Source organism: Parasteatoda tepidariorum, chromosome 3, assembly GCF_982258835.1.
Source record: "Parasteatoda tepidariorum strain Cologne lab strain chromosome 3, Ptep-v5.0, whole genome shotgun sequence".
NCBI lineage: Eukaryota > Metazoa > Arthropoda > Arachnida > Araneae > Theridiidae > Parasteatoda > Parasteatoda tepidariorum.
The window spans coordinates 14,876,650-14,904,532 of NC_141757.1; the positions used below are offsets into that span (position 1 = coordinate 14,876,650).

Sequence of the window (27,883 nt, forward strand, 5' to 3'; positions counted from 1 at the left end):
TGGCTTTATACAAGATTAATCTCAGTTAAAATTTCCAACTGTTACAAATCAGTTACTTAACCTCAAAAGCTTAAAAACTGGTTGTAAAAACATTTCGTATTCTTTTTTTTTGTTGTTCATTCAGATAATTTGCTGTTCAGGATTTAAGTAATCATCCGCAAATGCATATAGTTCCATTCGTATTCTTTTTTTTCTCGCCAGAATAGACTATTCTAGACTACGATTTTTACTCCGTTGCAAGTTAAGAAAAGACCATAGCTGTTCAGGATTTAAGTAATCATCCACGAATGCATGTAGCTCCGTTTGTATTCTTTTTTTTCCGCCAGAATAGACTATTCTAGACTACGATTTTTACTCCGTTGCAAGTTAAGAAAAGACCATAGCTGTTCAGGATTTAAGTAATCATCCACGAATGCATGTAGCTCCGTTTGTATTCTTTTTTTCCCGCCAGAATAGACTATTCTAGACTACGATTTTTACTCCGTTGCAAGTTAAGAAAAGACCATAGCTGTTCAGGATTTAACAAGATTAATCATCCGCGAATGCATGTAGCTCCGTTTGTATTCTTTTTTTCCCGCCAGAATAGATTATTCTAGACTACGATTTTTACTCCGTTGCAAGTTAAGAAAAGACCATAGCTGTTCAGGATTTAAGTAATCATCCGCGAATGCATATAGTTCCGTTCGTATTCTTCTTTTTCTCGCCAGAATAGACTATTCTAGACTACCATTTATACTCCGTTGCAAGTTAAGAAGAGACCATAGCTGTTCAGGATTTAAGTAATCATCAGCGAATGCATATAGTTCCATTCGTATTCTTTTTTTTCTCGCCAGAGTAGACTATTCTAGACTACGATTTTTACTCCGTTGCAAGTTAAGAAAGGACTATAGCTGTTCAGGATTTAAGTAATCATACACGAATGCATATAGTTCCGTTCGTATTCTTTTTTTTCTCGCCAGAATAGACTATTCTTGACTACGATTTTCACTCCGTTGCAAGTTAAGAAAAGACCATAGCTGTTCAAGATTTAAGTAATCATCAGCGAATGCATATAGTTCTGTTCTTATTCTTTTTTTTCTCGCCAGAGTAGACTATTCTATACTACGATTTTTACTCCGTTGCAAGTTAAGAAAAGACCATAGCTGTTCTGGATTTAAGTAATCATCTGCGAATGCATATAGTTCCGTTCGTATTCTTCTTTTTCTCGCCAGAATAGACTATTCTAGACTACCATTTATACTCCGTTGCAAGTTAAGAAAAGACTATAGCTGTTCAGTATTTAAGTAATCATCCACGAATGCATATAGTTCCGTTTTATTTCGTTATCAAAACATACAAATATGTTTTTAAAACAATATGAATCTACACATCAACAACAGTGCCACCTCACCACTCCCATATCCTATTTGGGCAAGCCCACCCTTCTGGAAGTTTCAAAGTTAAGTTGCCACTATTTAAATATATATATATATATATATATATATATATATATATATATATATATATATATATATATATATATATATATATATATATATATATATATATATATATATATATATATATTATTATTATTATTATTATTATAAGACAGCGATACTCGTGAAGAAGTGGTGTTTGGGAGCCAGCAGTGGCCATCTCTGACCAGTAGTTGAACATACATCTAGCGGCATCAAAACAAAATCTCTAGCATCAGCACGTTAAGGGACTATACATTAAATTAATCCGTAAGTAAAGTAAAAGTTAAAGTGTTTTAAAAATTGAGAGTGGTTACGGTTAGGAAAAAGTAGAAATGGAGAACGCACATGAAACCTCAAAGGCGCCGATGCAGCTGCACTTTCGAGGAAAAGGGGAGAGTGTCACGCGGACTTACCAAAAAGGGAAAGTGTATAAATTACGAGAGTGACTGCAGGGACGATATAATAAAGCGATCAAAAATTCGGTGCGTGACACTATGTCACACTTCAATACCTCCAAGTACTATACTTAGTGCAATGTTGATACTAAACATGAAGAGAAATAGGGAAAAACTAAGTAATAAATCAAGTTGATATAGATTTTTTTTGCTTTAAAATCGGATGTGAATCTACCAATCGTTTCTCAATTATATCTTTTATTTCCCGACTGTGAATTGGAGTTCAAAATTGAAAGGTAAAAGAAAGTTTGATGAGAAGTTTAGAGTAAGAACCGAAGAAAGAGGAAATAAAAATTTTAATGTTATCGAACTTTTGAGAGAAAAAAAGGAATGCAGAAAATGTTTTGTCTTTCGACTTCAATTATTTCCATCGGGTTTATAATTACACTGAAGATTGGTTGAACTATTATTAAATGTATCTCGTTTTCTTGAAATACAGGAAAACTACTGAAATGAAAAATAATAAGTCAGAGGGGCAAGTACCAAAACGAATATATTATATCTGCATGATGAATACAGGACAATAGAAACTACTACTACAACTATTACAAAAGATGTAGATGTCTTTTTACAAGAATCTTTTATGACGGTTACGGTTACAATTGAGAATTAATGATGCCATCTAGTGGTGGTTTCTGATTTGCGGAAAAATCAGAAACCTGTATTTCAAGAAAACGAGATGTATTTAATAATAGTTTAACCAATCTTCAGTATAATTATAAAGCCGATAGAAATAATTGAAGTCGAAAGACAAACTTCGACTTCAAATTATTTCGATCGGGTTTATAATTACCCTGAAGATTGGTTAAACTATTATTAGTGGATCGTTTATCGTTTTCTTGAAATTCAGGAAAACTACTCAAATGAAAAACAACTAGTCAGAGGTGCAAGTACCAAAAAAGAATATATTATATCAACATGATGAATACAGGACAATAGACAATACTACTACTAGTACAAAAGATGTAGATGCCTTATTACAAGAATCTTTTATGGTGGTTACGGTCACAATTGACAATTACGATCTACAATGCCATCTAGTGGTGGTTTCTGATTTTTCCACAAATGTTCTAAATGATTGATTATCATATATGGATTGGAATGATAAGGTGAGTAATTATGTAATGGCTATATGAATAAAGAATGATTTCCCGAAATACAAATCTACACAAATAACTCAACAACGACAAAGGAACAACAATGATAATCTTTTGAATTTGTTTTGAGTACTGGCTTGAAACTTTTGATAAAGGGACAGTGCTTCTTAATTAAAGAGGTTAAAGAATTTATTAAGATCTGATGCTAAATACCTATATAAATAAAATAAAATAAAATAAAATAAAATAAAATAAAATAAAATAAAATAAAATAAAATAAAATAAAATAAAATAAAATAAAATAAAATAAAATAAAATAAAAAGCTTTAAAATTTTAATTAGTGAACTTCTACGGCGTTAGATATTAAATGAGATTAATAACATAGGTTAAAGGAAAAACTGTTATGTAACTTCAGAAAGAAATTAATATGCAAAAAGGTCGTTGGTCGATTAATTACAGGACGCGTAGCGTTTTTGAGAAGTGATTAAAAGGGTTTATTTTTAGTTTATGTTTTTTAAAAGCTATTAAGGTTGTTTATTTTTCAATCAGTGTTAGTAAAAAAGCGCCTAGTTTCTTTTTTTAAAAAATCCAGAATGAGTTTTTTTTTACTTTCCTATGACGACTGTCTTCATTAACTATGCAAAACACGTCGTTTTCTCTGCGGTGTCATTAAAACACAGTCCTTTTTTTTCCTGTCATTTTCCGTATCAAAAGAAAACGTCAATCGTAATTCATTTTGGGTAAACTATTAGGGAGAAAGGAAAGAAAGGAAAGGAAGTCGTTTCGGCTCATTAAATATTCGTTAGTCTTGAAAACCAATTCATATTTTTCGATCCATTTCGATTCATTTTCGATCCGGTTGTTGCTAACTAGGGTGAATACATTATTGATGAAAAATTAAATCTCGGTAAAAGATCGGTATAGATCGGTAAAAAAAGATCAAATGCTCCGAAACTGCATTACTTTCCGGTCCCCCTAATATCTGCTGGTTTGCATGAGCATGCACTGAGTTGGATTCGTTGAAAAGTATCCCTGCACTTGCTAATGCAACACACTGCATTTTTGCAAAAAGCTCCCTATTTTAAGCCTGAAATAGAGTTAAAATCCTTCATGCAAAATCTCGAGTTATAAAATTTTAAAAAAGTGGCATTTCAAAGTTCGTTTTTTTTCCAGGAACTATTTAATCGATTTCGTTCAAATTTTGTATTTTGCCATATAAAATTGCATTCTTTAAATGATGTATAAATTTGCATATCTCGCTATTGTTACGTTGGTTCAAAGACGCAAACTACTACTAATCATTTTAACCAGTGATCGTTTATTTTATGCATATATTGTCGAATTAATTTACGTACTTTAACTATTTAAAATACTCAAATTAATAATAATTTAATCAATAACAAATTAAAATAACAAATTAAATTAATTTAATATACTTTGATTTAAAACAAAACTAATTGGCATGGCGAGAACTCACCCATACTGATGTTCATTATAAAAGCTGGTGAGTCTCTAATGACTCGGTTCTACCCTCTCTCTATCGTTTGTTGTCCTTTTTTGATCTTTTATACTATATTTTTTTTTCTATGAAAACTATTGCCAAATTCTGGAAAGGTCTCATAAGAGATCAAACTTAGACTATAGACTTGTGATTAACCCTTTTCGACACGTATTTCTTAACTTTAATCAAGAGTGTTTATTTGTATTTGCTAAGGTTCTATGAATGGAAGTCTGCACAGTATTTTAAATCTAATAAATTATTTTGCAATTAACGATAAATCCGTTTTAAATGTTTTATTGTGATTCTGAATTGAGTGACAATAAGCGTCACGATTTGCAATTTACGATAAATCTATTTTAAATGTTTTATTGTGATTCTGCATTAAGTGACGATAAGCGTCACGTTTTGCAATTTACGATAAATCTATTTTAAATGTTTTATTGTGGTTCTGCATTAAGTGACGATAAGCGTCACGTTTTGCAATTTATGATAAATCTATTTTAAATGTTTTATTGTGATTCTGACTTAGGTGACGATTAGCGTCACATTTTGCACTTTACGATAAATCTATTTTAAATGTTTTATTGTGATTCTGAATTAAGTGACGATAAGCGTCACGTTTTGCAATTTACGATAAATCTATTTTAAATGTTTTATTGTGATTCTGAATTAAGTGACGATAAGCGTTACACTATTCAAAATTTTTCCGACTATTATTAACTAAGATAATAATAAATAATTATTAAAAATTATTTTTCGCATGGAAAAATCTCTCTATAAACGAATTTTATAATTGTGTGCAAAAATGTTTGGATGAGCTCAAAAAGTTCTCGAAATTTGACGAAATAAGGAAAAAGTAAAATTAACATTAAGGGGTCTAAATTGTTGACCTCTTTCCTAACCAAATTATTGGAACCATAGTTACCCCCCTCATTTTTAGGGTTGAAATATTTTACGTCCACCCCCCCCCCATATTTTAAGGGTTATGCTGACATTGTATAATATGCATAATATGCATTGTATAACATGTATAATATGTATTCATGGTGCTTTGTATTTGCTTTGAAAATTCGTTTTGAATATCTGACTACAAGGATAAGGACTAAAAACAGAAGTGACAGTTTACATATTCGAATTCTGCTGTTAGTCATAAAATATAGGATAGTTAAAAAAAAATTACTTTTTAAACAAGCAATTGGTCAGCTATAATAGTCTAAAAAAAGACAGAAGTAAATTAAATAATGCAGGAGAAATAAATGTCATACTTTCTGGGGAACTATCCAAATTCAATGGTTTTAATACATTTAAAAAGGAAAGCTTTTTGAAGCAATTTTCTTTCAAACTCAAAACAAATGAAATAAATAAATAAAATTTATTTTACAGAAAACATATGTTATGTGTTATGCATTAACAATTCTGGGACTAAAAGAAAAATTCTTTTTCTAGCATTTATATATATATAAATACAAGAAAACACGAAGAAAGTTAAGAAAAACAATAAGTTTAATTTATTCCGCTTAAGCAGCAAGTAAACAGACATTAGATAAGTTCAAAATGAAGAATAAAACGAAGAAAAATTATAGACATATGAAAAAAAAGGGGGGGGGGAAATAATAGGTTTGAATAGATGAAAGTTTATTTAAAAAACAGGAAAAAAAGATATACTCTTTTCATCAGCCCACACGATTATATCCGCAAAGCAGAGTGCTTTCTGATATTGTATCAATAAAGCCAAAGCAAAATATATTGATACAATAGTGTGAGGATACTGTGTGAGGATACAATAGTGTGAGGATATTGATACAATTTTTTATAAAAATTACAAATAAAAAAGATCTCAAAAAGTAAAAATAACATGTAACAACAGAAAATAAAGTAAAATAAGAAGAAAAAACAGTATAAAAGTAGATTATAAAGCGAGTAGCGAAAAAAGAGCATCTTACATGGACGGGAAATTTTCCAAGAATGATTTAAAAATGTTTTCGCAGAAAGATTGCGAAACAATTGAATTAACAATCTTTCTGCGAAAACATTTTCAAGTCATTCTTGACAAATTTCCCGTCCATGTAAGTTTATCTGATTTAGCTACTCGCTTTATAGTCCATTTTTGTGCTGTTTTTTCTTTTTATTTTATTTTATTTTCTGTTTTTACATGTTATTTTTACTTATTTTTACTTTTTGTGTTCTTTTTTATTTGTTGTAACTTTTATAAAAAAATTTTTTTGAGTGCTCCTCACACTATTGTATTAATATATTTTGCTTTGGCTTTATTGATACAATATCAGAAAGCACTCTGTTTTGCAGATATAATCGTGTGGGCTAATGAAAGGATTATATCTTTTTTTTCCGGTTTTTTAAATAAAATTTCATCCTTTTTTTTTAACTGTTCTTTGTTATTTTTTTACCTATTATTCCCCCCCTTTTTTTCCATATGTCTATAATTTTTCTTTGTTTTATTCTTCTACAATGGAAAAGATATTTTTCCTCAAATTGATGGAATATCCCAAGGATCTAATTATTCATCTCTCTTAGCTAATTTTTTTTTTGCATTATTATGAAAAAAAATATAATCTTAATATTAAATTTGTTTTTAGATTTATTGATTATTTCATTGTCTTTAATTTTCAAGATTATACTATTTTATTAAATAATATTTACCCAGAGGAATTAATCTTGCTTCGAAATCATGAGGATAATATTAATTTCAATTTTTTGGATTTAGGTATTATAAAAGAAGAAAATATTTGCTTTGCTGATTTATACGATCGAAGAAATTATTTTAATTTTAATATTAATAATATAATTATTTGGAATTCTAATGTTTCTAGGAACGTCTATTTAAATACCACTTTTAATGAAATGAATAGAATTAAAAGAATATGTAGTAATATTTATTTATCCAAAAACCAAATAGATGAACTCTTTCAAAACTTGATAAAAAAAACTATGGATACCCAACTAAAGTAATTAAATTCTATATACGATCATTTTCTGAAATTATTAATTGTCAACTTCGCATATCCATTTTCGGGTCCATTCTTGGTAACTAACAAATAAAACGCACTTCAACACTGCAGTATGAAAGCACTTTAATACAAAACCCCCCTATTTGCGCTTTTTCCTCAATTTGCCCTTTTGGTTTCACATTTTGCAATCTGGCAATCTTGTTACGAAAATATTTTAAATCATTCTTCAAAAGTTTCCCGTTCATGCAAGTTCATTTGAATTAGCTACTCGCTTTATAGATTTCATTTCATGTTTTTCTTTATATTTTATTTTCTGTTTTTACGTGATATTTTTACTTATTGTGTTCTATTTTATTTGTTGTAAAATTATTTTTTGAGTGCTCTTCACGCTATTGTATTGATATATTTTGCTTTGGCTATATTTGATACAATATTAGAAAGCACTACTTTTTGCGTAACTCGTAAAATGAAAGTTCGATATATATATATATATATATATATATATATATATATGAATATTTTAGCTCTTGCATAAAAGTAATAATTAGTTTAGTCAAATATTTTGCTTATAATTATCTTTAAAAACTGTAAAATAGTATTTGTAAATTTACTGAAATACACACACATTATTTTTTCAAGCTGAGGACTTGTATTACATTTCGATCAATTAGTTAGTCACAGTCAGTTTTAGATTTCTATCACTACTTCTGTTAAGGTATTTAATCATTCTCCCTTTCAAATTAATTATTTCCTCTATTATATGATGGGCTGATATTTATCACGCGCATGACCTTAAAGATTATGATGCCATAATTATGGAGGAAATGCTTGGATCCGAGCATTTACTTGTAAAAATAGAATAGCGATGTACTGAAGAAACAGTGAAGGCCTACTTGAAAACAGTCGAAAGTTATCTTTTTTTCAATAGAAAGAACAATATTTGCTAGGACAAGCATTCAGAAAGGTATTTAAATTTTTATTTTCAATGTTCGACGTTATTTCTTGTGCAAAAATGCAATTATATCTGTTTAAACCATTTCTTAATGTGACAAGCGTAACAATATGAGTTACATTGTTAAGATTCTTATAAAAAATTGACTGGGATATAATGAAAAAATATGTATTTGCATTTATTTATTTTCATTATAGAATATATCATTTATACATAAAAATGATTTGTGATAAGAGTAGAATTAGGTAATTATTTACCAAATTTATTGTACTCTGAAAAAAGATACAATTTCGAACAAAAAGATGTAATTTGTGGTCGACTCACACGTAAATTAGTATGCTTTCTAATATAGCATTAATATAGCCAAAGCAAAATATATCATTATAATAGTGTGAAGTTTCTCGATTTGTTTCACTTATTACAAATTATTTTAATTCTCTTTATCTGATTAAAAATAGTACTTAAATGAATGCTTATAGAAACACTAGAATTTCATGTAATTAGTTAATTTATATTGAATTTAATAATTGATTTCTTTTATCTAATAAGTCAACAATGTGGATATTTTCCTCTTTTTTATTACTTCAATCCAAAATAGTAAAAATAATATTATCGTCACGATTACAAAATGGGATTAATTCTTCGGGGAAAAGATTATTTAACAAAATTGTATAAATTTGAAAATTAAGGTTAATTAAATCATAAATAAATCTAAAAACATATTTAATATTAAGAGTATAATTTATTTTCTCTCTCATTAAAGTGAAAAAATATGCAAGCTAGATGCGACGAAAAATTAGATTCCTCTTGTATTCTATCTATTTGAACAAAAAAATGTTTTCCATTGTAAAGATAATTATTAAAAAGACATATATAATTAGAATTTCCCAATAATCAGAGATGCAATTAAGGATACGTTTATAATCATAGTAGTAACTCAAAATGACATCAAAAGGAAAAGAAATCTTGGAAATCAAGAGATTGCATAATTATTGTTAGCTTTTTATACGGGGGTAATTAAAGTTTTTTTTTTTGTGAATGCTTAAATGCTCGATCAGTTTTAGAAAAAAAAATGTAGAATTGTTGCTATTATTGTTATTATTAAATATGGAATTAATTTTAAATTTTTAACCTCTGAACGAAAACAAATTTTTTTAATGATAATATTGTTATTTAAATTACTAAACTTAAAATGTATACAATTCATTAATTCCTTACTTAAAAGTCCAAAATAGAATTTACGGTAGATTCCATAGTTAATGTTAACCTTGTATATGGGGGTAATGATTTTTTTTTTTTTTTTTGAAGTTGCTAAATTGCTCGATCAGTTTCAGAAAAATTTGATGAATTGTTACTGTTATTAAAAAAGGTTTTCAAATTCCTTCATTATTTAAAAAATGTTTTTAAATTAGTAATGAACAGCACATTTTCATTCTGTTAACAAACCAGAAGGTAACGAGAATTAAATTGAGATCTTTAGACAAAAGTTATTGAGGTCATTAAAGAAACATTTTAGAATTTTACTGATAGAATGGGTCTATATTTAGGGTCTTTTAAGATTGAAATTTATTAGTTTCAAATTTTATATAATATTTAAATTACCGGTAGTAATATATTTATGATATTTATCAACAAAGTCAAAATATTTCTCTCCATCACAGTGACATTCATAATCGGATATATTCATTTTCTCTAAATTTTTGCTAATAATGAACTATAATATGTAATAAAGAACTATTTTTGCTATAATTAAAAATTGTCCTACCAAGAATTTTATTAGATTTATATCTTTTATTTATGTTAAAATCTTTTACTGGAAACAAATTATTTAACTTGTCAAATATATTATGAAACTTAAACTTAATAAAAATAGGGTTTTAATGGCCGATAAGATATCAAAATGTTTTTTTTTAATTTGATTAAATTTTACTAATTTTTTTATATTTAATATCATTTACCTTATTGAACTAAAGGGCCTATTTATCATTCATAGAAAAATTTGAGGAATTTATTTAAATATCTGCTTAGGAATTAAAAAAGAGAAAACTTTAGGATTCTGTAGCTAGATTACAAAGCGTGCAGCTCTTTTTCTTCAATTCCAAGCTGACTCCTTACGGAAAAAAATTTTTTTTTAATAAAGTGTTATTCGATATTTTTTTGTTTTCAATGTAAGGGCAATTTCACTTAACTTTCTAAGTTGGCATTTTTTATAATCTAAATTTAGTAAAATTCGTAGCTAACAATTGAAGAAAACAAATATCTCAATTAATGGAGAAAGTTGAATGGATGATGTAAAAAAATATTAACACAAGTGTGCCAAACTTGAAGCGTTAAAATGATTTAAAATACTTTTTTTTTCTAGTAGAAAGGCAACAATTTATTCTCGATTTCCAATTTCTGAAATAAATTATGCCTGCTTCAGGAAAAATGCTGCTGCTTGAGAGGCAGTTTGGAATTGAAGCGCTGTAAGGTTTATTATCGTTGCGACGTCCGGTATTTTCGAACTTTCCCCTGCAAATTTGCTTGTATCCTAAAAAAATAAAAGATATATATTTCTTTATAGAAAATTATTAAATCAAAATATATTTTACAATGCATTTATTACAGATTGGATTACTGTAAAATGGCCACCGAGATAATGGATTCTCATTCTCATAATATTGCGGTAGATGTAGATTATGTCCTAAAATATGGAGGTAAGTTCCAGTTTACCTTTCTATATAACATATACACACACATATACACTACTGGCCATTAAAATTGCTACACCAAGAAGGATTGCAAATGACAGGATGTTATTTATTGGGCACATACATTATGGTTGGAAAAACAAGTGATTAAATTTTCAGGATATTTGGATGTATAGATCTTGAGGAATCAGTACTCAGAGCAGCCTCCCTTGGTAGCAATAATAGCAGTTATTCTCCTGGGGATCGAGTCGAACAGAGATTGGATAGCATGGACGGGTTCAGCATTCTATACAGCTTCATTATTATGCCACAATTCATCGACCGTAGTGACTGACGAGTGGTGGCACGCCAGTCGTTCTGCAACCATTGACCAGACGTTTTCATTTGGTGAAAGATCAGGAGAACGTGCTGGTCAGAGTAACAGGCAAACATGTTCTGTGTCAAGGAAGGTGAAAACAGTGCGGGCAACATGCTGTCGTGCATTGCTCTGCTGAAATGTAGCGTTATGGAGGCCTCAAAGATAAGGCAGAGAGCAATTGGCCCTAACACATCAGAAATGTAACGGCTGCTGTTCAAAGTGTCGGCAATGCGAACACGGGGTGATGGAGACGTGTATACAATGGCACCCTATAACATTACTCCAGGTGATGGGCCAGTAAGACGATGTCGAATGCAAGCTGCCAATGGACGTTCTCCACGATGTCGCAAACACGGATGCGGCCATCATGATGCTGTGTACAGAACCTGGATTTGCCTGAAAAGGCGACGTCATGCCATTTCTGCGTCAAGATTCGTGGTTGATTGGAGGCGCTCCTGCCTGTGATGCAGCGTCAAAGGTAACCGAAGATATGGTCGCCATGCTGGCAGTCAATGCTGCAGCAAACGTTGACGAACTGTTCGTGCAGACAATTGTTGTCTTACAAATGACCCCACTCCATTTATTGACTCAGGGTTCGTGACGTAGCTGTACGATCCCTTAAGGCCATTTGGATAACAGGTCTGTCTTCTCGGCCGTTAGTGATGGGGCGCTACTGAGATCCTGCATGGCATTCCATATGACCGCCATGAACCTATCTATTCCATATTCTGCTAACAGTCATGGGATCTCGACCAACGCGAGCAGCAATATTTCGGTAAGATATAAAGCAATCCCGGCAGGCCACTCTATTTACTTCACCAAACATTAAATTAGTGTTACTATCTCTCTGTCTTATTCTTATTCTATAAAACAGAAATGCGCATTATGTTTAGCGTGGAGTCCCTCCGCGCGGAAGAAGTTAAACTTCGCAACATGCGACGTTAATTGTGGAAGAATCAGCAGTCGTAGAAGGATCACTAGTTCTATTCAACGACTCTTTTTCCTGATCCGCTCGCTTCCATGCTCTGTAATCACGGTAATATTGTGCATTTTTCCCTCGTGGACCTCTTGAACCAGTGGAAGTGCTTGTAGTTGCCTTATCGTCTCGCCATGGAAAATGTATTTGCATTAATAATGTATGGAAATGCGTCATAATGTAATTTCAGAAGAGAAAACCTAACAATCAATTGATATTCACAAGAGATGTACCTTGACATAACCCTAAATCCGTCGTATTGTCCGTCGGATTGTTTTCACTCATTTTTTACAATTGTTATCCACTAAATTTGAAAATAAAAAAATACTATCCTATTAAGTTATATGTGTATGAAAACAAACTAAAAAAATATTTATAGAAAAACAATACTTTTTTTATTATTTTTATGCTACTGATAACCAAAACAATATGGAAATGAATGAGGGAAAACTGGATCCTACCACGTGATTTCCCGGCCAATAAAAATGTAGCGTTAAACGTTTAACCCAACCTTGTTGGAAGTCGCATAAGAAGTATAACTTCAAAAAAAAAACTGATAAAATTTCTTTTTCGCGTTGGCAACAAAGGATTGAAGACAGCCGAACTCGAAGAGCACAAAAATATATATGAATCAAAAGTTTCACAGGATGTATATGTTACCTAGTTTTAGAACTTTACTTTAAAAACGAATAACGCGATATATATACGAAACAGGGTAAAAATACGTTAATTAAGCGAGCGTAAATTGCGATGCAATCTAGCAAGCGGTAGGGGGTTCTAGTATTATATGAGACACTACATAATAGATACTATTATAATAAAAACACTATTGTTTAAAGTTACGTTAATTTTCAATATATTGAATGCCACGAATTCCGCATCCGGCTTGCACCGACCACAGTGCTGACGTGAAATATCCTCAGTGGTAGACAGATCATGGGTTAGAGTTCCCATGCCGTCATTCTAACCGTGGGAAGTTTTAGTGGTCTTCCTCTTCAAATAACGCAAATGCGGGTTAGTTTCATCAAAAGTCCTCCACGAAGGCGACATTTCTCCTAACACTTGATCCAGGAGTTCCCTTGTCTTCTGTATTGGGTTCAAAATTACAAGGCAACGGAGTTGAACATTAGTTGTCGTATACCCAAAAATTGGGTCTGCTGTTCAGCGACGCTTATAGAGTAAAATATTAAATGCCACGCTGCTCATCGGTAACAAAATTAGTATAAAACTAAAAATTCATTATTAAGTGTGTAAAAATTAAGATAAAACTAAAAAAAAATGTCATAGTTATTAAGTAATTACTGAAAATTTATTAAAAATTTAATTGATTTTTATTTATTACAAATACTTTAATTTTTATGTTAATCTGTCAGTGGTGTGCTACGATTTGCTATATCACAATACTAGCACTAATAAACAGCGCGTATGGCAGGACGGGGATTTAATTAAGAAAACGAGCGGAGTTCAATGTGTTAAAACTTATTTATGATTATAGAAAATTTAATAAAAGTCAAATATTTAAATTTCCTAAGCGTAAAACCAACTTTGTGATTTTTAGATCCACGAGTAATTTCTTATCCTTTGATGGATTCACCATACAAGACATACGCAGGTGTTATCATTTTTCTTATTTATATCAAAATAATTGGACCTAAGATGATGAAAAACAGGAATCCATATGATTTAAGAACACCGATGCTTCTTTACAACATTGTTCTTGTAGCTTTAAGTGGATGGATGTTTTATAGGGTGAGTAAATTGGTCTTTATTTTATTTTTAATTCAGTGTCATTTTGTCACTGTCTGAAAGATATTTTGGCATAATTCTTTTAAACTACATTTTATTTTATTTTATATATTTTATAACCGTCGTTGAACAGCCGACCCAATTTTTGGGTTTAAGACTACTAATGTTCAACTCCGTAGCCTTGTAATTTTGAACCCGATTCAGAAGACAAGGGAATTTCTCGATCAAGTATTGGGAGAAGTTTGCCTTCGTGGAGGACTTTTTCGATGGAACTAACCCGAATTTACGTTACATGGAGAGGAAGATCACGAAAATCTCCCACGGTCAGCCTGATGGTAACGGGACTCTCATCCATGATCTGTCTACCACTGAAGATATTTCACGTCAGCACTGTGGTCGGTGCAAGCCGGATGCAGATTTCGTATCGACCAGCCATCGCCGGGATCGAACCCTGGTTCACCTCATTGGAAGGCGGACGCTCCATCCCCTGAGCCATCGCGGATCTTTTAAATTTTATCTCGCTGCTTTTTAAACAACATAAGGATTAGTTGATGGATTTTTAAATTACATAATTTGGTACTTGTACTTTAAGAAGAAGACACACGTGATCTATGACGTCAGCATCATCTGATCGTTTATAAACAAAATGGCGTGATAAAGTCGAGCCAAGTTTTTTCACATAAGTTGGAATATTAATAAACACAAAGTTAATTAAATACAGCGACGCATCGCACATCGAATTTGTTAAAGTATAATTATTTCTCTTCTACGTCTCTTACTTAAATAAGATTTGTTTTTTGGCTATGCATTTTATTGTAACCATGACATATGTTCTGTGTACCTGGCAACTTCGATGCATAATTAGTTTGTTTTTGTTCTGCATGGTATCGTACCTGTCTTTGTGTTAAGTAAGAAATATTCAGTGAAAGAAATGAAATCTTTGTGAAAGAATCTTTGTTAAAGAAATTTAAGTGTGACACTTAAGACAACTGGTACTTGGTGGGCTTGGCTTAATCGAAATAGAATGGAAAGAACAGTTGCTAATGTAAACAAATGCCACGTTTCAATAACCTATAAGGATCAAGGTACCCATACTACATCAACAGCAGGCATACCATTGGATTTCCTGTGGTGTTAGAGAAACTGTTGAGAAAAAAAAATTAATAAATTTATTTTGAGAGCTGTATATTTGAAAATTTTATGTTGGAATGTTATGTGGTTTCAGTAATTTTACAGTTGTGTGTATTTTTATTTTGTCAAGTCTATTATCAGCAATAATTAAAATATATTTATTTGTTTATTTATTCAAATGGATAATTCAGCTTTCTACAATTTTATCCAAAAGGAAATAAGAATTTTCATACTTTTTTAGAATTATTTGCCTTTCTGAAATTTCGTCTTGTAAAATTTTATGTCTCTTACCCTATTTGGTGATAAATATGGCAAGTCTGACTTTATACATAGTACTATTTATACAATTTCCTTTTAGAAATTTAAACTTACATACTATTAATAGAATTAAAGTTATGTAGAAAATATACAACCCTTGACCATATTATAAGACGCACTATAAGATTCTATGTAAAATTATAATTATCAGGTGATACTGTACAGCTTTATTATTTTTACTCGGATGAAACCGGTTTGCATTTGTTTACCGTCCTGTATCAATTGGTTAACATTGTAATGCAATACGTTAAAAATAAATACTCATAGGAAGTATATAAGTATATGAAAGAATCTCCTGAATAAAAACCCATTACATGTATGTTTAATTATTTAAGCATTGTCTATAAACTGGTGCAAATCATGTAATTATTAAAAAACTACAGTGTGTCTACTAATTTGATCTAATTATTATAATATACTAATATAGTGCTTGATATAATAAATATTCTATATTTATATAATATTGTATATCGTCTAATTTATCCTATAGTTGAATTTATATTATTTATCGTCTAATTTAACCAATTGATACACAGACTTAAACAAGTGCAAACCGGTTTCTGTCACATAAAAACAATGAAGCTGTATACTATCACCTGATAATTAAGATTTTACATAGAATTTTATAGTGCGTCTAATAATTTGTTCAGTGACTGTATCTGTTTGGAATATATAAAAACAATACGGATTATGGAAACATACATGACAATATTCATGGTATCTGGCAAAAAGTGTATCAACTAAAAATAATTGAAAAGAAAAAGAACTTGAAGAGAAACACATGTTCAATAATTTTTAAAGGTTACTTATTCTCATACAAAAAGAAATGTTTAAGTTTTAAATGACACCGAAGTTTGTGAACTATAGCCTTATCAAAAAGGTAAACGCGTGCGCTGATTTAAAAAAAAATATTCGTCTTTAAAAATATTTTTGAAATAAAAACTAAAAATATTGTTCGTAATCTTGGAAATATAATGTTCCTAGTATTTGTTTGGTCAGTCGTAAATTTAGTACCTTTTATGTAAATTTTAGTTTCCAAACTTACGACCACATATTTTCGTATCTATAGAGTATTTGATACTTTTCCGTTAGCTTGTCACAAATGTTGCCAATTGTGAACAAGACGCGAGCCAAGTCGCAAAGAGAAGCGAATGACAAAACAGTCAACGGAATAAAAGTCTAAAGCTCTTCAACTATAAACAAATATTTATTAATAGTAAGCAGAACAAGTTCAACTGTAAACAAATATTAATGAATTGTAAACAAAACAGTTTTATCCCCAAAGAATTCTTACAATAGAGCACATGGCACCAAGCTAACATTTCCCATATGGTAGTAAGAAATTTGGCGCAATTCTACATTTCTTGGCGATTATTTGCTTGCGCCAGGCTCAGGTAGAAGTCCCGAACATTTTAAGTGAATTGAAAAAAATTTCTACTAAGTTATTAAATTCGTTTACTTAAAGATAATTTCACAAAAAAAATATTTTAATAAGTATTTATTATTTTTAATTATGTTACATGATAATAGTCGAAACATTTTTCAATAACAAAATACTAATATTTTTTAATTATTTTAAAGAATTCATTTTTGTGTGGCGAAATACAAAATTTGAGCGAAATCGGTCAAGTAAGCCACTATTAGGCGAAAATACGTTTTGTGTCTGATTTCGCAATTTAAAATGTCGTCTGCTCTAACTAGTTAGCATATTTGTATCGCTTGAAGTTCTCGAAACATTGAGTCCAAATAGATGGAAATCCAATCACTAGATCAAAATTTATTCACGGCGTTTCATTTTTTTTTTTGTGCAGTGAAAACGTCTTATTTTATTTTGCAATTTATATTAGTGTTTGGAGCACTTCTTGATTTATGAAATTTTTCTTGCAGTTTGCTGCTTACGGCTGGTTTAATAACTTCAACTGGATATGCGAACCTATGGATTTTTCGAATGATGATGCTGCTGTCAAAGTTGGTGATTTTAATATATTTTAGAAACTCAAGATATGTGTGGGGAATTAAGTTTAGATTATGTCAACCTTCATTTATCAAAAGGTACCTCATGATAGAATCAAGTTAACATGTCTTATATACTAGTGAATTGGTATTTAGTATTTATAGTGGTAGTTACGCCACATTACTCCCCTTCCAGAATTTTATCTGTGATAGAATTCGATGAACAGATACCACTAGTTGATTAATGCTGTTTATTCATTAACTTCAATTTTTGCTCATTATATTTCATTTTTTTCTTCCAAGCATTTCGCTCGTTATTATTATTTTTTTTTTTATAGCTTTTTCGCTATTTTTTCCCATCATTTTTTTATAGCTTTTCGCTATTATTATTTTTTTTCTAGCATTTCGCTCAATATTATTTATTAACCGGGAGACTTTATTTACTTCACCGGATTTCTTATTTTTTTGGAGCAGTATATATATATATATATATATATATATATATATATATATATATATATATATATATATATATATATATATATATATATATATATATATATATATTTTAAACAAATCAACTGTTTTAATGTGGATTCATCAATCAATATTGACAATTTCTTGTCACGTCCGGGTCACCAATGTGGGGAATTAAGTTTAGACTATGTCAACCTTCATCTATCAAAAGGTACCTCATGATAGAATCAAGTTAACATGTCTTATATACTAGTGAATTGGTATTTAATATTTATAGTGGTAGTTACGCCATATATGCTCACTCAAAAAATTCTGATTTTTGAAATTGTCAAAATGGGTCATTGGTTGGATTTGATGGCGTCCACACACTTTTCAACTGTGTTCAAGAGTAAAAGTAAACAGTGCGCATGCGTCGTCATTGCATGCGTTGCTAGGGCAACCGCTGCTGTTTTTCTTTTTATTTTCACTAGCAGGCATTTTTAATGTATTTACATAATAATAATTTAAAGTATTTTTATATTCTTTTTATTATTTTAATTTTAATAATATTATTTTAATTTATTTTAAGTATAATTACTGGCCTGAGGGTGATTTTATTCTGAATACGAATGCTGAAGAAGGAAATGTATTTCGTGACGTCTTGAAACACGTACTACATAGGCAGGATATGAAAATCAATCCGATGACAAACATCAATTGAGACAGTTTTTGCGACCCATGATTTGAAATGTTGTGTCGTTTAACGGAGTCAATCTAGAAAGAAAAAGCATTTGACCAATGAGTGACCAGTGATCGTCATAAGGCTATCACAACTTTTTTGTTGATTTTCTTTTTTTTAAAAAAAATTATAACCTAGTAGAAAAGTGCCCCGAATAGCTGTGTTGAAACACATATCAACAAGGCTTGTTTTTAGTTCAGTGCCTGGAAAATTGTTCCGAACTGGTTTAAACTCCATTTAGTAAGCTGATTTTAAAAATAAAACAAATTTTCTCTTTGACCTTCAAAGCTGCAAGATACGCGATGATAATTTGAGATCCAAGTAGGGGAGAGTCGGGTTGCCCCGCCCAGCTGGTACCCCCGCCCACTGTCAATTTCATATGCATAGAATATTTTTTCAAGTCAATGGGCCATCGGACATTAATTGTTACATTAAAAAAAGTTTATTTTCAAAGTTTCAAGCATTTATGCAGCTGTTAACGTGGTAAACAATAGTTTTGAAAATATGTTGAATACAGTAGTCATGAAATTAAGAAAAATTGGTTGAATGTTTCGATTAAACTTCATTTTAATACTAAAATAATAATTTTTTCTATACGTACAGCATTAAAGTATGCAGTCTTAAGTTTAATTTGCACAAAGAAAGAAGCCAATATGTGAAAAATTCGAGTAATTACAAATTTACAAAAAAATTGGATTTCGGGTAGCCCCGCTTACATGAATGTCGGGTATCACCGCCCAATTTTATTTCGTCGATAAATCTATGGTTGCAAAGATTATTATTTTATTGCTTCAAATTTGAATGTTATATGCATTTTTAACAACAAATATATGTTTTAATATTATATGAAACATAAATTTATATATTTAAAAATGAAAAATTAAATATTTTTAAAATGTAATTGATATATCCAAATTAAATTTAATATCAGGAAATCATAAATATTATGATAAGCTATTTGTTTACTTATTTCACTTATTTGTGAACGAATCAATCTACAGAAGCATTTGAATGCAATCAAAATACAAAGTGAATTTGTAATTTTATAAGAAGTATTTTATATTAAGTTTATAAGAAGAGATCAACCAAATAAGTTTATATTGAAAAACAACTATTGTTATTAATTATTGTTACTTAAATTAAATTATTTTCGTTAAATATTTAATATAAATATATATTAATATTATAATATATTAATATACATTAATAATGATAAAAAGTATGACATTTGTTGTTATTAAATGATAGAATTCACTAAAAGTATATAAATATGCAATAAATAAAATAATTTTGTGATAAAAATGATAAACGAGGTTTACCTATTGTCAATACATTGGTCGATTTCATTTACACCTGTAAAAATAGTCAGAAAACATAATTTTTGTAACTGAGCGGGGCTACCCGACACATTTTGAAAAGAATTGAAAAACATGTTTTATTAAATTTCTATTTAAGTAAAACTATTCTTTTTTCGGTTTATTCTTTTTGTATTATTTAATTAGATGATAAAACAATAGAAACATAAAAAAATGTTGATTATTACTCAATATTATATTCAGAAATGTAAGCAATACTTCTTAAGTGAGCGGGGCTACCCGACTCTCCCCTATAATTTTTTGATCGGTTGAAATAACTTATAGTTTTTTATTAAAATTATTTTAAATTTATTTTGAAAATCTTTCGAAACGCACACTTGGGAAATAAAAAGAAATTATTCTAACCGGAATGGAACATTTATTAATATGTGTTTCTTCCAGAAGTTTTATTCCAATTTATCTGACTTCTCCTAGTTGACATTTATATCTTTTATCCACATGTTGATTTTTAAAACTACAGCAAAGTTTGATGCGCTTCTCTTAAATGCTTGATAATTAATTTTAGAAGTTTAAATTTTCTTTTTTCACATATGTCTGTAAGCAGACGATTTCAGATCATCCATTACTGCGTTGTATATATCGGCTCAGTATTTGAAATATTAAGTTTACGTTCTTGTGGAAAAGTAGTTTACAGATGTGTGTTCCATCTATCAGTTAACATTTGCCCGATATTCGGGTATTGTATACAAAAGTACAGGCATTGTAGACAAAGCCTGCATTTCGTATATTTCAACTTTACATATAAGGAAACTGTATGAGATATTTAATTTACCATTAAAATATTATTATCATTTTTTTAGATGCTTGAAGCGTTTTACGTCTACTATATATCAAAATTCATTGAATTTCTAGACACAGTAAGTATTTCGTCAAATATATTGTCTAAAATTGTCTTGTGTCTCATGAAATGATGTTTTTTCTTCTTTTTTTTGTATTTTTCTTGTTTGTATTTTTATTAAGCTTACATGTAAAAATACTGCATTTTTCTTAAAAAAAAAAAACTCTATTTATAGTAAACATTTCTAGTATTTTTTTTTTTTTGTTCTTGTTTACTTTTTAAATTTTTAATATACAGTCCTTGGCCGAATTTGTGACGCACTTTGAGATTCTATATAAACTCTTAATTACCAGGTGATACTATACAGCTTTATTGTTCTTACGCGGATGTAACTGGTTTGCACTTGTTTACGTTCGTGTATCGGTTGGTTAACATTGTAATACAATACGCTGAAAATAAATATAAATAGGAAGTACATGAGAAATCTCCTAAATAAAAACCTATTACAGGTATGTTTAAATACAAAAGTATTGCATATAAACTCGTGGAAAGCATATAATTATTAAAAAAAACTACAGAGCGTCTAATAATTTCGCCTAATTATTATAATATGCTAATATAATACCTGATATACCAAATATTCTATGTTTATATAATATATATCGCCTAATTTATCTAATCTTCGAATTTATATTATATATCGTCTAATTTAACCAATTGATACACGAACGTAAACAAGTGCAAACCGGTTTCAGTCGCGTACAAACAATAAAACTGTTAAGCATCACCTGATGATTAATATTTTACATAGAATCTTATACTACGTCTAATAATTCGCCCAGGGGTTGTAATATATTAAGGAGGTTTATTATATTATGATGATTATAAACACGCACATGCACCGAAGAGCCATTACATTATGACTACCCTGCTAATAACATGTAGGACCACCTTCAGCCCTCAAAACTGCTAGCATCTGCCGTGGCATTGATTCCACAAGGTGCTGATAGGTAGTCTGAGGTATCTAGTACCAAGCGCTCACCAACTGGTTCTGCAATTCCCTCACATTGCGAGTGGGTAGCGTGGCAGCACGAATTTGGTTTTCCATGTAGGACCAAAAATGCTCTATTGGATTAAGGTCAGGTGAATTTGGGGGCCATGACATGACTTGAAAGTCACTGGAATGTTCCTCGACTATTCGACCCTTATGACATGGTGCATTATCCTGTTGGTAAACACTATCCCCCGCAGGAAAAACTGTTGCCATGAATGGGTGAACCAGGTCTGCAACTATATTCAAGTAGCTTACAGACCTCAGGGATTGTTCTATGAGGATTATGGGTCCTAATGTGCCCCATAAAACATTGTTCCTGGGCGAGAAACCATGAATACTTGAGTGAGCCCAGTGTTATAGATGGAGGGTGGTCATAATGCAATGGCTCTTCTGTGTATATGTTTTAACATTTATCTGTAATCTTTCTGGGACTTTTTGTTTAACTGTTCTTAACAACAATGACTTAATTTGCAGATATTTTTTGTTCTTCGGAAAAAGAATTCTCAAATTACATTTTTGCATCTATTTCATCACGCGATTATGCCAATTACAACTTGGCATTTCGTTAAATATGGTTGTGGTAAGTTGAGTTACTTACTTTCTTTCAAAAAAATAAATTTAAATGTTTTGCGTCATACGCTTTAAGAGTATAATACATTATTTTTAAGTGATTAATGGCGACTCGATAAATTCATGAAAATGCAATTTATTCAATAAAACAGTACTCTTCTCTCGTCCTAACTAGTCCTAGTAGTTCAAACAACATTCATGTTTATAAATTACTTATTTTCAAAAATTCTTGTCATTAGTGCTAAAACATTAACCAATGATCCACGAGTCACGACCAAACACTAGAGGCAGTCTAAATGGAGAGTAGTTAGGAGAATGAAGAGGATGATGTAACATTTCCCATCCAATGTGTGTTTGTCATGGATCAGACTTTTTCTTGTTTTTAGAAAACTGCTCGTTTAGTTTAATTTTTATGCATATATGCATATTTTTTAAAGTATTTACATTGAGCCACGATGGCTCAGGGGATAGAGCGTTTGCCTTTCAATGAGTTGAGCCGGGGCTCGATCCCGGCGAGGGCTGGTCGATACGAATTCCGCATCCGGCTTGCACCGACCACAGTGCTGACGTGAAATATCCTCAGTGGTAGACGGATCATGAGTAAGAGTCCCCTTGCGGCTAGTCTAACTGTGGGAGGTTCTCGTGGTCTTCCTCCCCATATAACACTAATGCGGGTAAGCTCCATCAAGAAGTTCTCCACGAAGGCAAATTTCTCCCAATACTCGATCCAGGAGTTCCCTTGTCTTCTAGATTGGGTTCAAAATTACAAGGCTACGGAGTTGAACAGTAGTAGCCGTTAACCCAAAAATTGGGTCAGCTGTTCAACGATGGTTATAAAATAAAATAAAATAAAAAGTATTTATATTTATATACAAATATCTGAATAAAATTTAAAATAAAAGAACAGTTATAATAAAAAAATGTGCGCGCTACGCCTAAGCTGATCGCCTATGCTGATTTTTGATAAACATATCTTTCCATTTTTTTTCTGTAATTTTATAAAAATCATCTCAGAAAAAACTATGTTATACTATATAAACCAATGCTATACTTATAAATTACAATGTTAACTTTAATAACTCATAAGGGTATAGAATTTTATAATAGAAAATGAAAAAAAAAATTTTTTTTGACCTTAAAACATTATTATTATTATTATTTTTTAAAAAAAACTGAAATTTATAGTTAAAAAAATAAGTACCAAAACAATTGTATTGTGTAACTAGTGTTTAAAGACGATGATAAAATTAAAAGCTCCCACCATGATAAATAACTGTAAAAATTCTGTAATATTCATAATTACAACATTACCTTCTTAATTTCAAAACATCACTGCTATATTGCCGTGCAATTGAAAAAACAGCGTTATTGTTTCACGGTTGATTCCGAAATGTACGCTAAAACAAAATTTCAAAAGACTAATAAAATAAAACCTATTGAATTTTTTTTATTTTTTGGTATTATGTAGTTTACCATACAAAGATGTCAAATATATAAAAATCTCAATTTCGAATTTTATGCTGCTTACGTTGATTTTTCAATTGCACAGCAGTATAATTCTAAACTAAGAGGCCTACAGCGCAGCTCTCAGGAGAACTCCTCCAGACATCAGTCTCGCGTAGTGGCGGGTACCATGGTTACGAGGAAAAGTCACTTCGAATAGGGGTGTGGGGTGAATAGTTTTGACTTGATCTTAGCATAGGTCAAAGTGAGTAAACTAATCGACACCTTCATTCCTCCATTGCACCCCCATTTGAAATGAGCTCTTGCTCGTTACCATAGCAACAGACTTTTTGTCTGGAGGAGTTCTCCTCAAAGCCGCAGTGTAGTTATAGTTCTCTGCTCAAGAAAAACTGTTATTGTGTAGAAGCAAAAAATTAATACGACCAGAGGAATCTCATGATAGACAATGTAGATTTTGCGTACAAAGAAAAATATTAAAATCTACCATTGAAAATGTTTTATTTTTCAGGAGGATATGCAATAATTATACCATTAACTAATACTTTTGCACACATTGTGATGTACTCTTATTATCTATTGTCTTCCCTTGGTCCTTCAGTTCAGAAGTATATCTGGTGGAAAAGACACGTGACAAACGTACAGATGGTATGATATTTTCGGCTGTTCATTTGCTTTTTTTATTTTTGGTAGTCTTAAGAAGATGCTATACCGCTCAATTAAAAAGGCGTTATAATTGTTTCAACTTGTTTTAAAACGAGCATTTTGTGGGTATACAATCGATGTTTTGCTTTTCAGGATATTTTTAATTTGTAGTTAAAACAAAACATTTTTAATGGATTTACAACATATTTCTCTTAAAATTGCTGTTTTTGATCAGAATTTTTTTTTGTCTTATGCCTGTTTAGGCAGAGGGGGTGCGATTGTTCTTGTTTTCAGTGGCGCAATCTATGGCCAAGAATTCGATTTCTGCCACACCATTCATTCAACCACAAACCCGTTTATAGGGTGGGTCACTTTCACGCACACAAAGGAGAAAGGTCACAGAACACCCAGAGAGAAAGAAACATCCATGCCTTGCCCGGGATTCAAACCCAGAACCTTTCTGATGCAAGGACAGTTCCCTGCCCCCTACACAGTTTGGTCGGCTTTTGATCAGATTAATTACTGAGTAAAGTTTAAGCTCAGAAAAATGTAATTCTTAGAAAAAATAAGGTGTTTTTGATGTTGTATTGAGGTTGACCGGTGTAAAAAAAATATACGACAAAACCCCGACTTAATACATTATTAAGGTAATAATGAAAGTTATAACACATTAAAAATCGTGTTTAAAATATTTAATTAGAGGAATGGAGATTTCTCTACGTTTTACCATTAATTAATAATCTTAAATTAGGTTTCAAGTCCGATAGTTAAATTTGTGCCCTTGTACTATATCTACTCTACATATGAATCAATTTTCGTTGAATATACATATGCAGAAAATAAATAAAATAACTGTTATAAACGTTGAAAGTGGTTATAAGAGAAAAATACTTCTTTTTTAAGGAATTTCATTATTTTATTTTTATTTAAAAAGATAATAATACATTATTTTATAAATGCTCTTTCCGTAGTTTATTTAAAGTATTGTTAATAGAAATATTATATCCCTTACAAAAAAATAACGTATTTTTGAGGTTGACAGACGCAAAAAAAAAATACACATGAGGAAGAAAATGAGGTTATCTTTTGCAAGAAAAATAAACTGGTCCATAAACCTCAATTTCACCCTCATTTACACCTCATAAAATCACTAAGGTGATCAACCTCAAGTGCGAATGAAACAACTTTATACACCTTGTTTATAAACTTTGAGAGGTGATTTTTTAAAAGTTACTTTTGATGTCAACTTCAAATCAAATGTAAATCAGCCTTAACATCCCAAAAGAACCTCAAAACACCTTACATTTTTGTAAAGGAAGTCGCCCGTGCTGAATTAAAAGCCAAAAGCTCCGATTTTACAATTTTTTTCTCTCTTCCAGATCCAGTTCATAGTGATAATGGCAACGACTGGATTGGCGATGATAATACGCCCCGAAAATTGCAATTTGAGATTTTTTACAGCTATATTAACATTCCTGCACGGACTTGTTTTCTTTTGTCTTTTTACGCCTTTCTATATCAATCAATACATGAAAAAGAAGGAAACGAAGTGAAATATAACACCTAGGTACAAATTGCAACTTTCTTTTTTAGTGTATAAAAAATTGGAATTGAAATAAAAAGAAATTAATAAAAATATTTATTTATTGTACTTTGAATTAACTCAATCGCAAAACGATTCATATAACACTATGGCTTTATACAAGATTAATCTCAGTTAAAATTTCCAACTGTTACAAATCAGTTACTTAACCTCAAAAGCTTAAAAACTGGTTGTAAAAACATTTCGTATTCTTCTTTTTTTGTTGTTCATTCAGATAATTTGCTGTTCAGGATTTAAGTAATCATCCGCGAATGCATATAGTTCCATTCGTATTCTTTTTTTTCTCGCCAGAATAGACTATTCTAGACTACGATTTTTACTCCGTTGCAAGTTAAGAAAAGACCATAGCTGTTCAGGATTTAAGTAATCATCCACGAATGCATGTAGCTCCGTTTGTATTCTTTTTTTTCCGCCAGAATAGACTATTCTAGACTACGATTTTTACTCCGTTGCAAGTTAAGAAAAGACCATAGCTGTTCAGGATTTAAGTAATCATCCACGAATGCATGTAGCTCCGTTTGTATTCTTTTTTTTCCGCCAGAATAGACTATTCTAGACTACGATTTTTACTCCGTTGCAAGTTAAGAAAAGACCATAGCTGTTCAGGATTTAAGTAATCATCCGCGAATGCATGTAGCTCCGTTTGTATTCTTTTTTTCCCGCCAGAATAGATTATTCTAGACTACGATTTTTACTCCGTTGCAAGTTAAGAAAAGACCATAGCTGTTCAGGATTTAAGTAATCATCCGCGAATGCATATAGTTCCGTTCGTATTCTTCTTTTTCTCGCCAGAATAGACTATTCTAGACTACCATTTATACTCCGTTGCAAGTTAAGAAGAGACCATAGCTGTTCAGGATTTAAGTAATCATCAGCGAATGCATATAGTTCCATTCGTATTCTTTTTTTTCTCGCCAGAGTAGACTATTCTAGACTACGATTTTTACTCCGTTGCAAGTTAAGAAAGGACTATAGCTGTTCAGGATTTAAGTAATCATACACGAATGCATATAGTTCCGTTCGTATTCTTTTTTTTCTCGCCAGAATAGACTATTCTTGACTACGATTTTCACTCCGTTGCAAGTTAAGAAAAGACCATAGCTGTTCAAGATTTAAGTAATCATCAGCGAATGCATATAGTTCTGTTCTTATTCTTTTTTTTCTCGCCAGAGTAGACTATTCTATACTACGATTTTTACTCCGTTGCAAGTTAAGAAAAGACCATAGCTGTTCAGTATTTAAGTAATCATCCACGAATGCATATAGTTCCGTTTTATTTCGTTATCAAAACATACAAATATGTTTTTAAAACAATATGAATCTACACATCAACAACAGTGCCATCTCACCACTCCCATATCCTATTTGGGCAAGCCCACCCTTCTGGAAGTTTCAAAGTTAAGTTGCCACTATTTAAATATATATATATATATATATATATATATATATATATATATATATATATATATATATATATATATATATATATATATATATATATATATATATAAATATTATTATTATTATTATTATTATAAGACAGCGATACTCGTGAAGAAGTGGTGTTTGGGAGCCAGCAGTGGCCATCTCTGACCAG

The 27,883-nt window shown here is 30.6% G+C and overlaps 1 protein-coding gene across 1 annotated transcript; it reads left to right on the top strand.

Annotated features, from left to right (window-relative positions):
* The first annotated feature begins 8,305 nt into the window (after window positions 1-8,305).
* On the top strand, window positions 8,306-26,319 carry LOC147812971 (very long chain fatty acid elongase AAEL008004-like). Its single transcript, XM_087158848.1, has 8 exons — window positions 8,306-8,444; window positions 11,040-11,128; window positions 14,015-14,205; window positions 17,539-17,619; window positions 20,976-21,032; window positions 22,482-22,587; window positions 24,550-24,686; window positions 26,063-26,319. Exons 2-8 carry the CDS (start codon window positions 11,056-11,058, stop codon window positions 26,234-26,236), a joined length of 819 nt encoding a protein of 272 aa, XP_087014974.1. The 5' UTR covers window positions 8,306-8,444; window positions 11,040-11,055; the 3' UTR covers window positions 26,237-26,319.
* The last annotated feature ends 1,564 nt before the right edge of the window (window positions 26,320-27,883 follow it).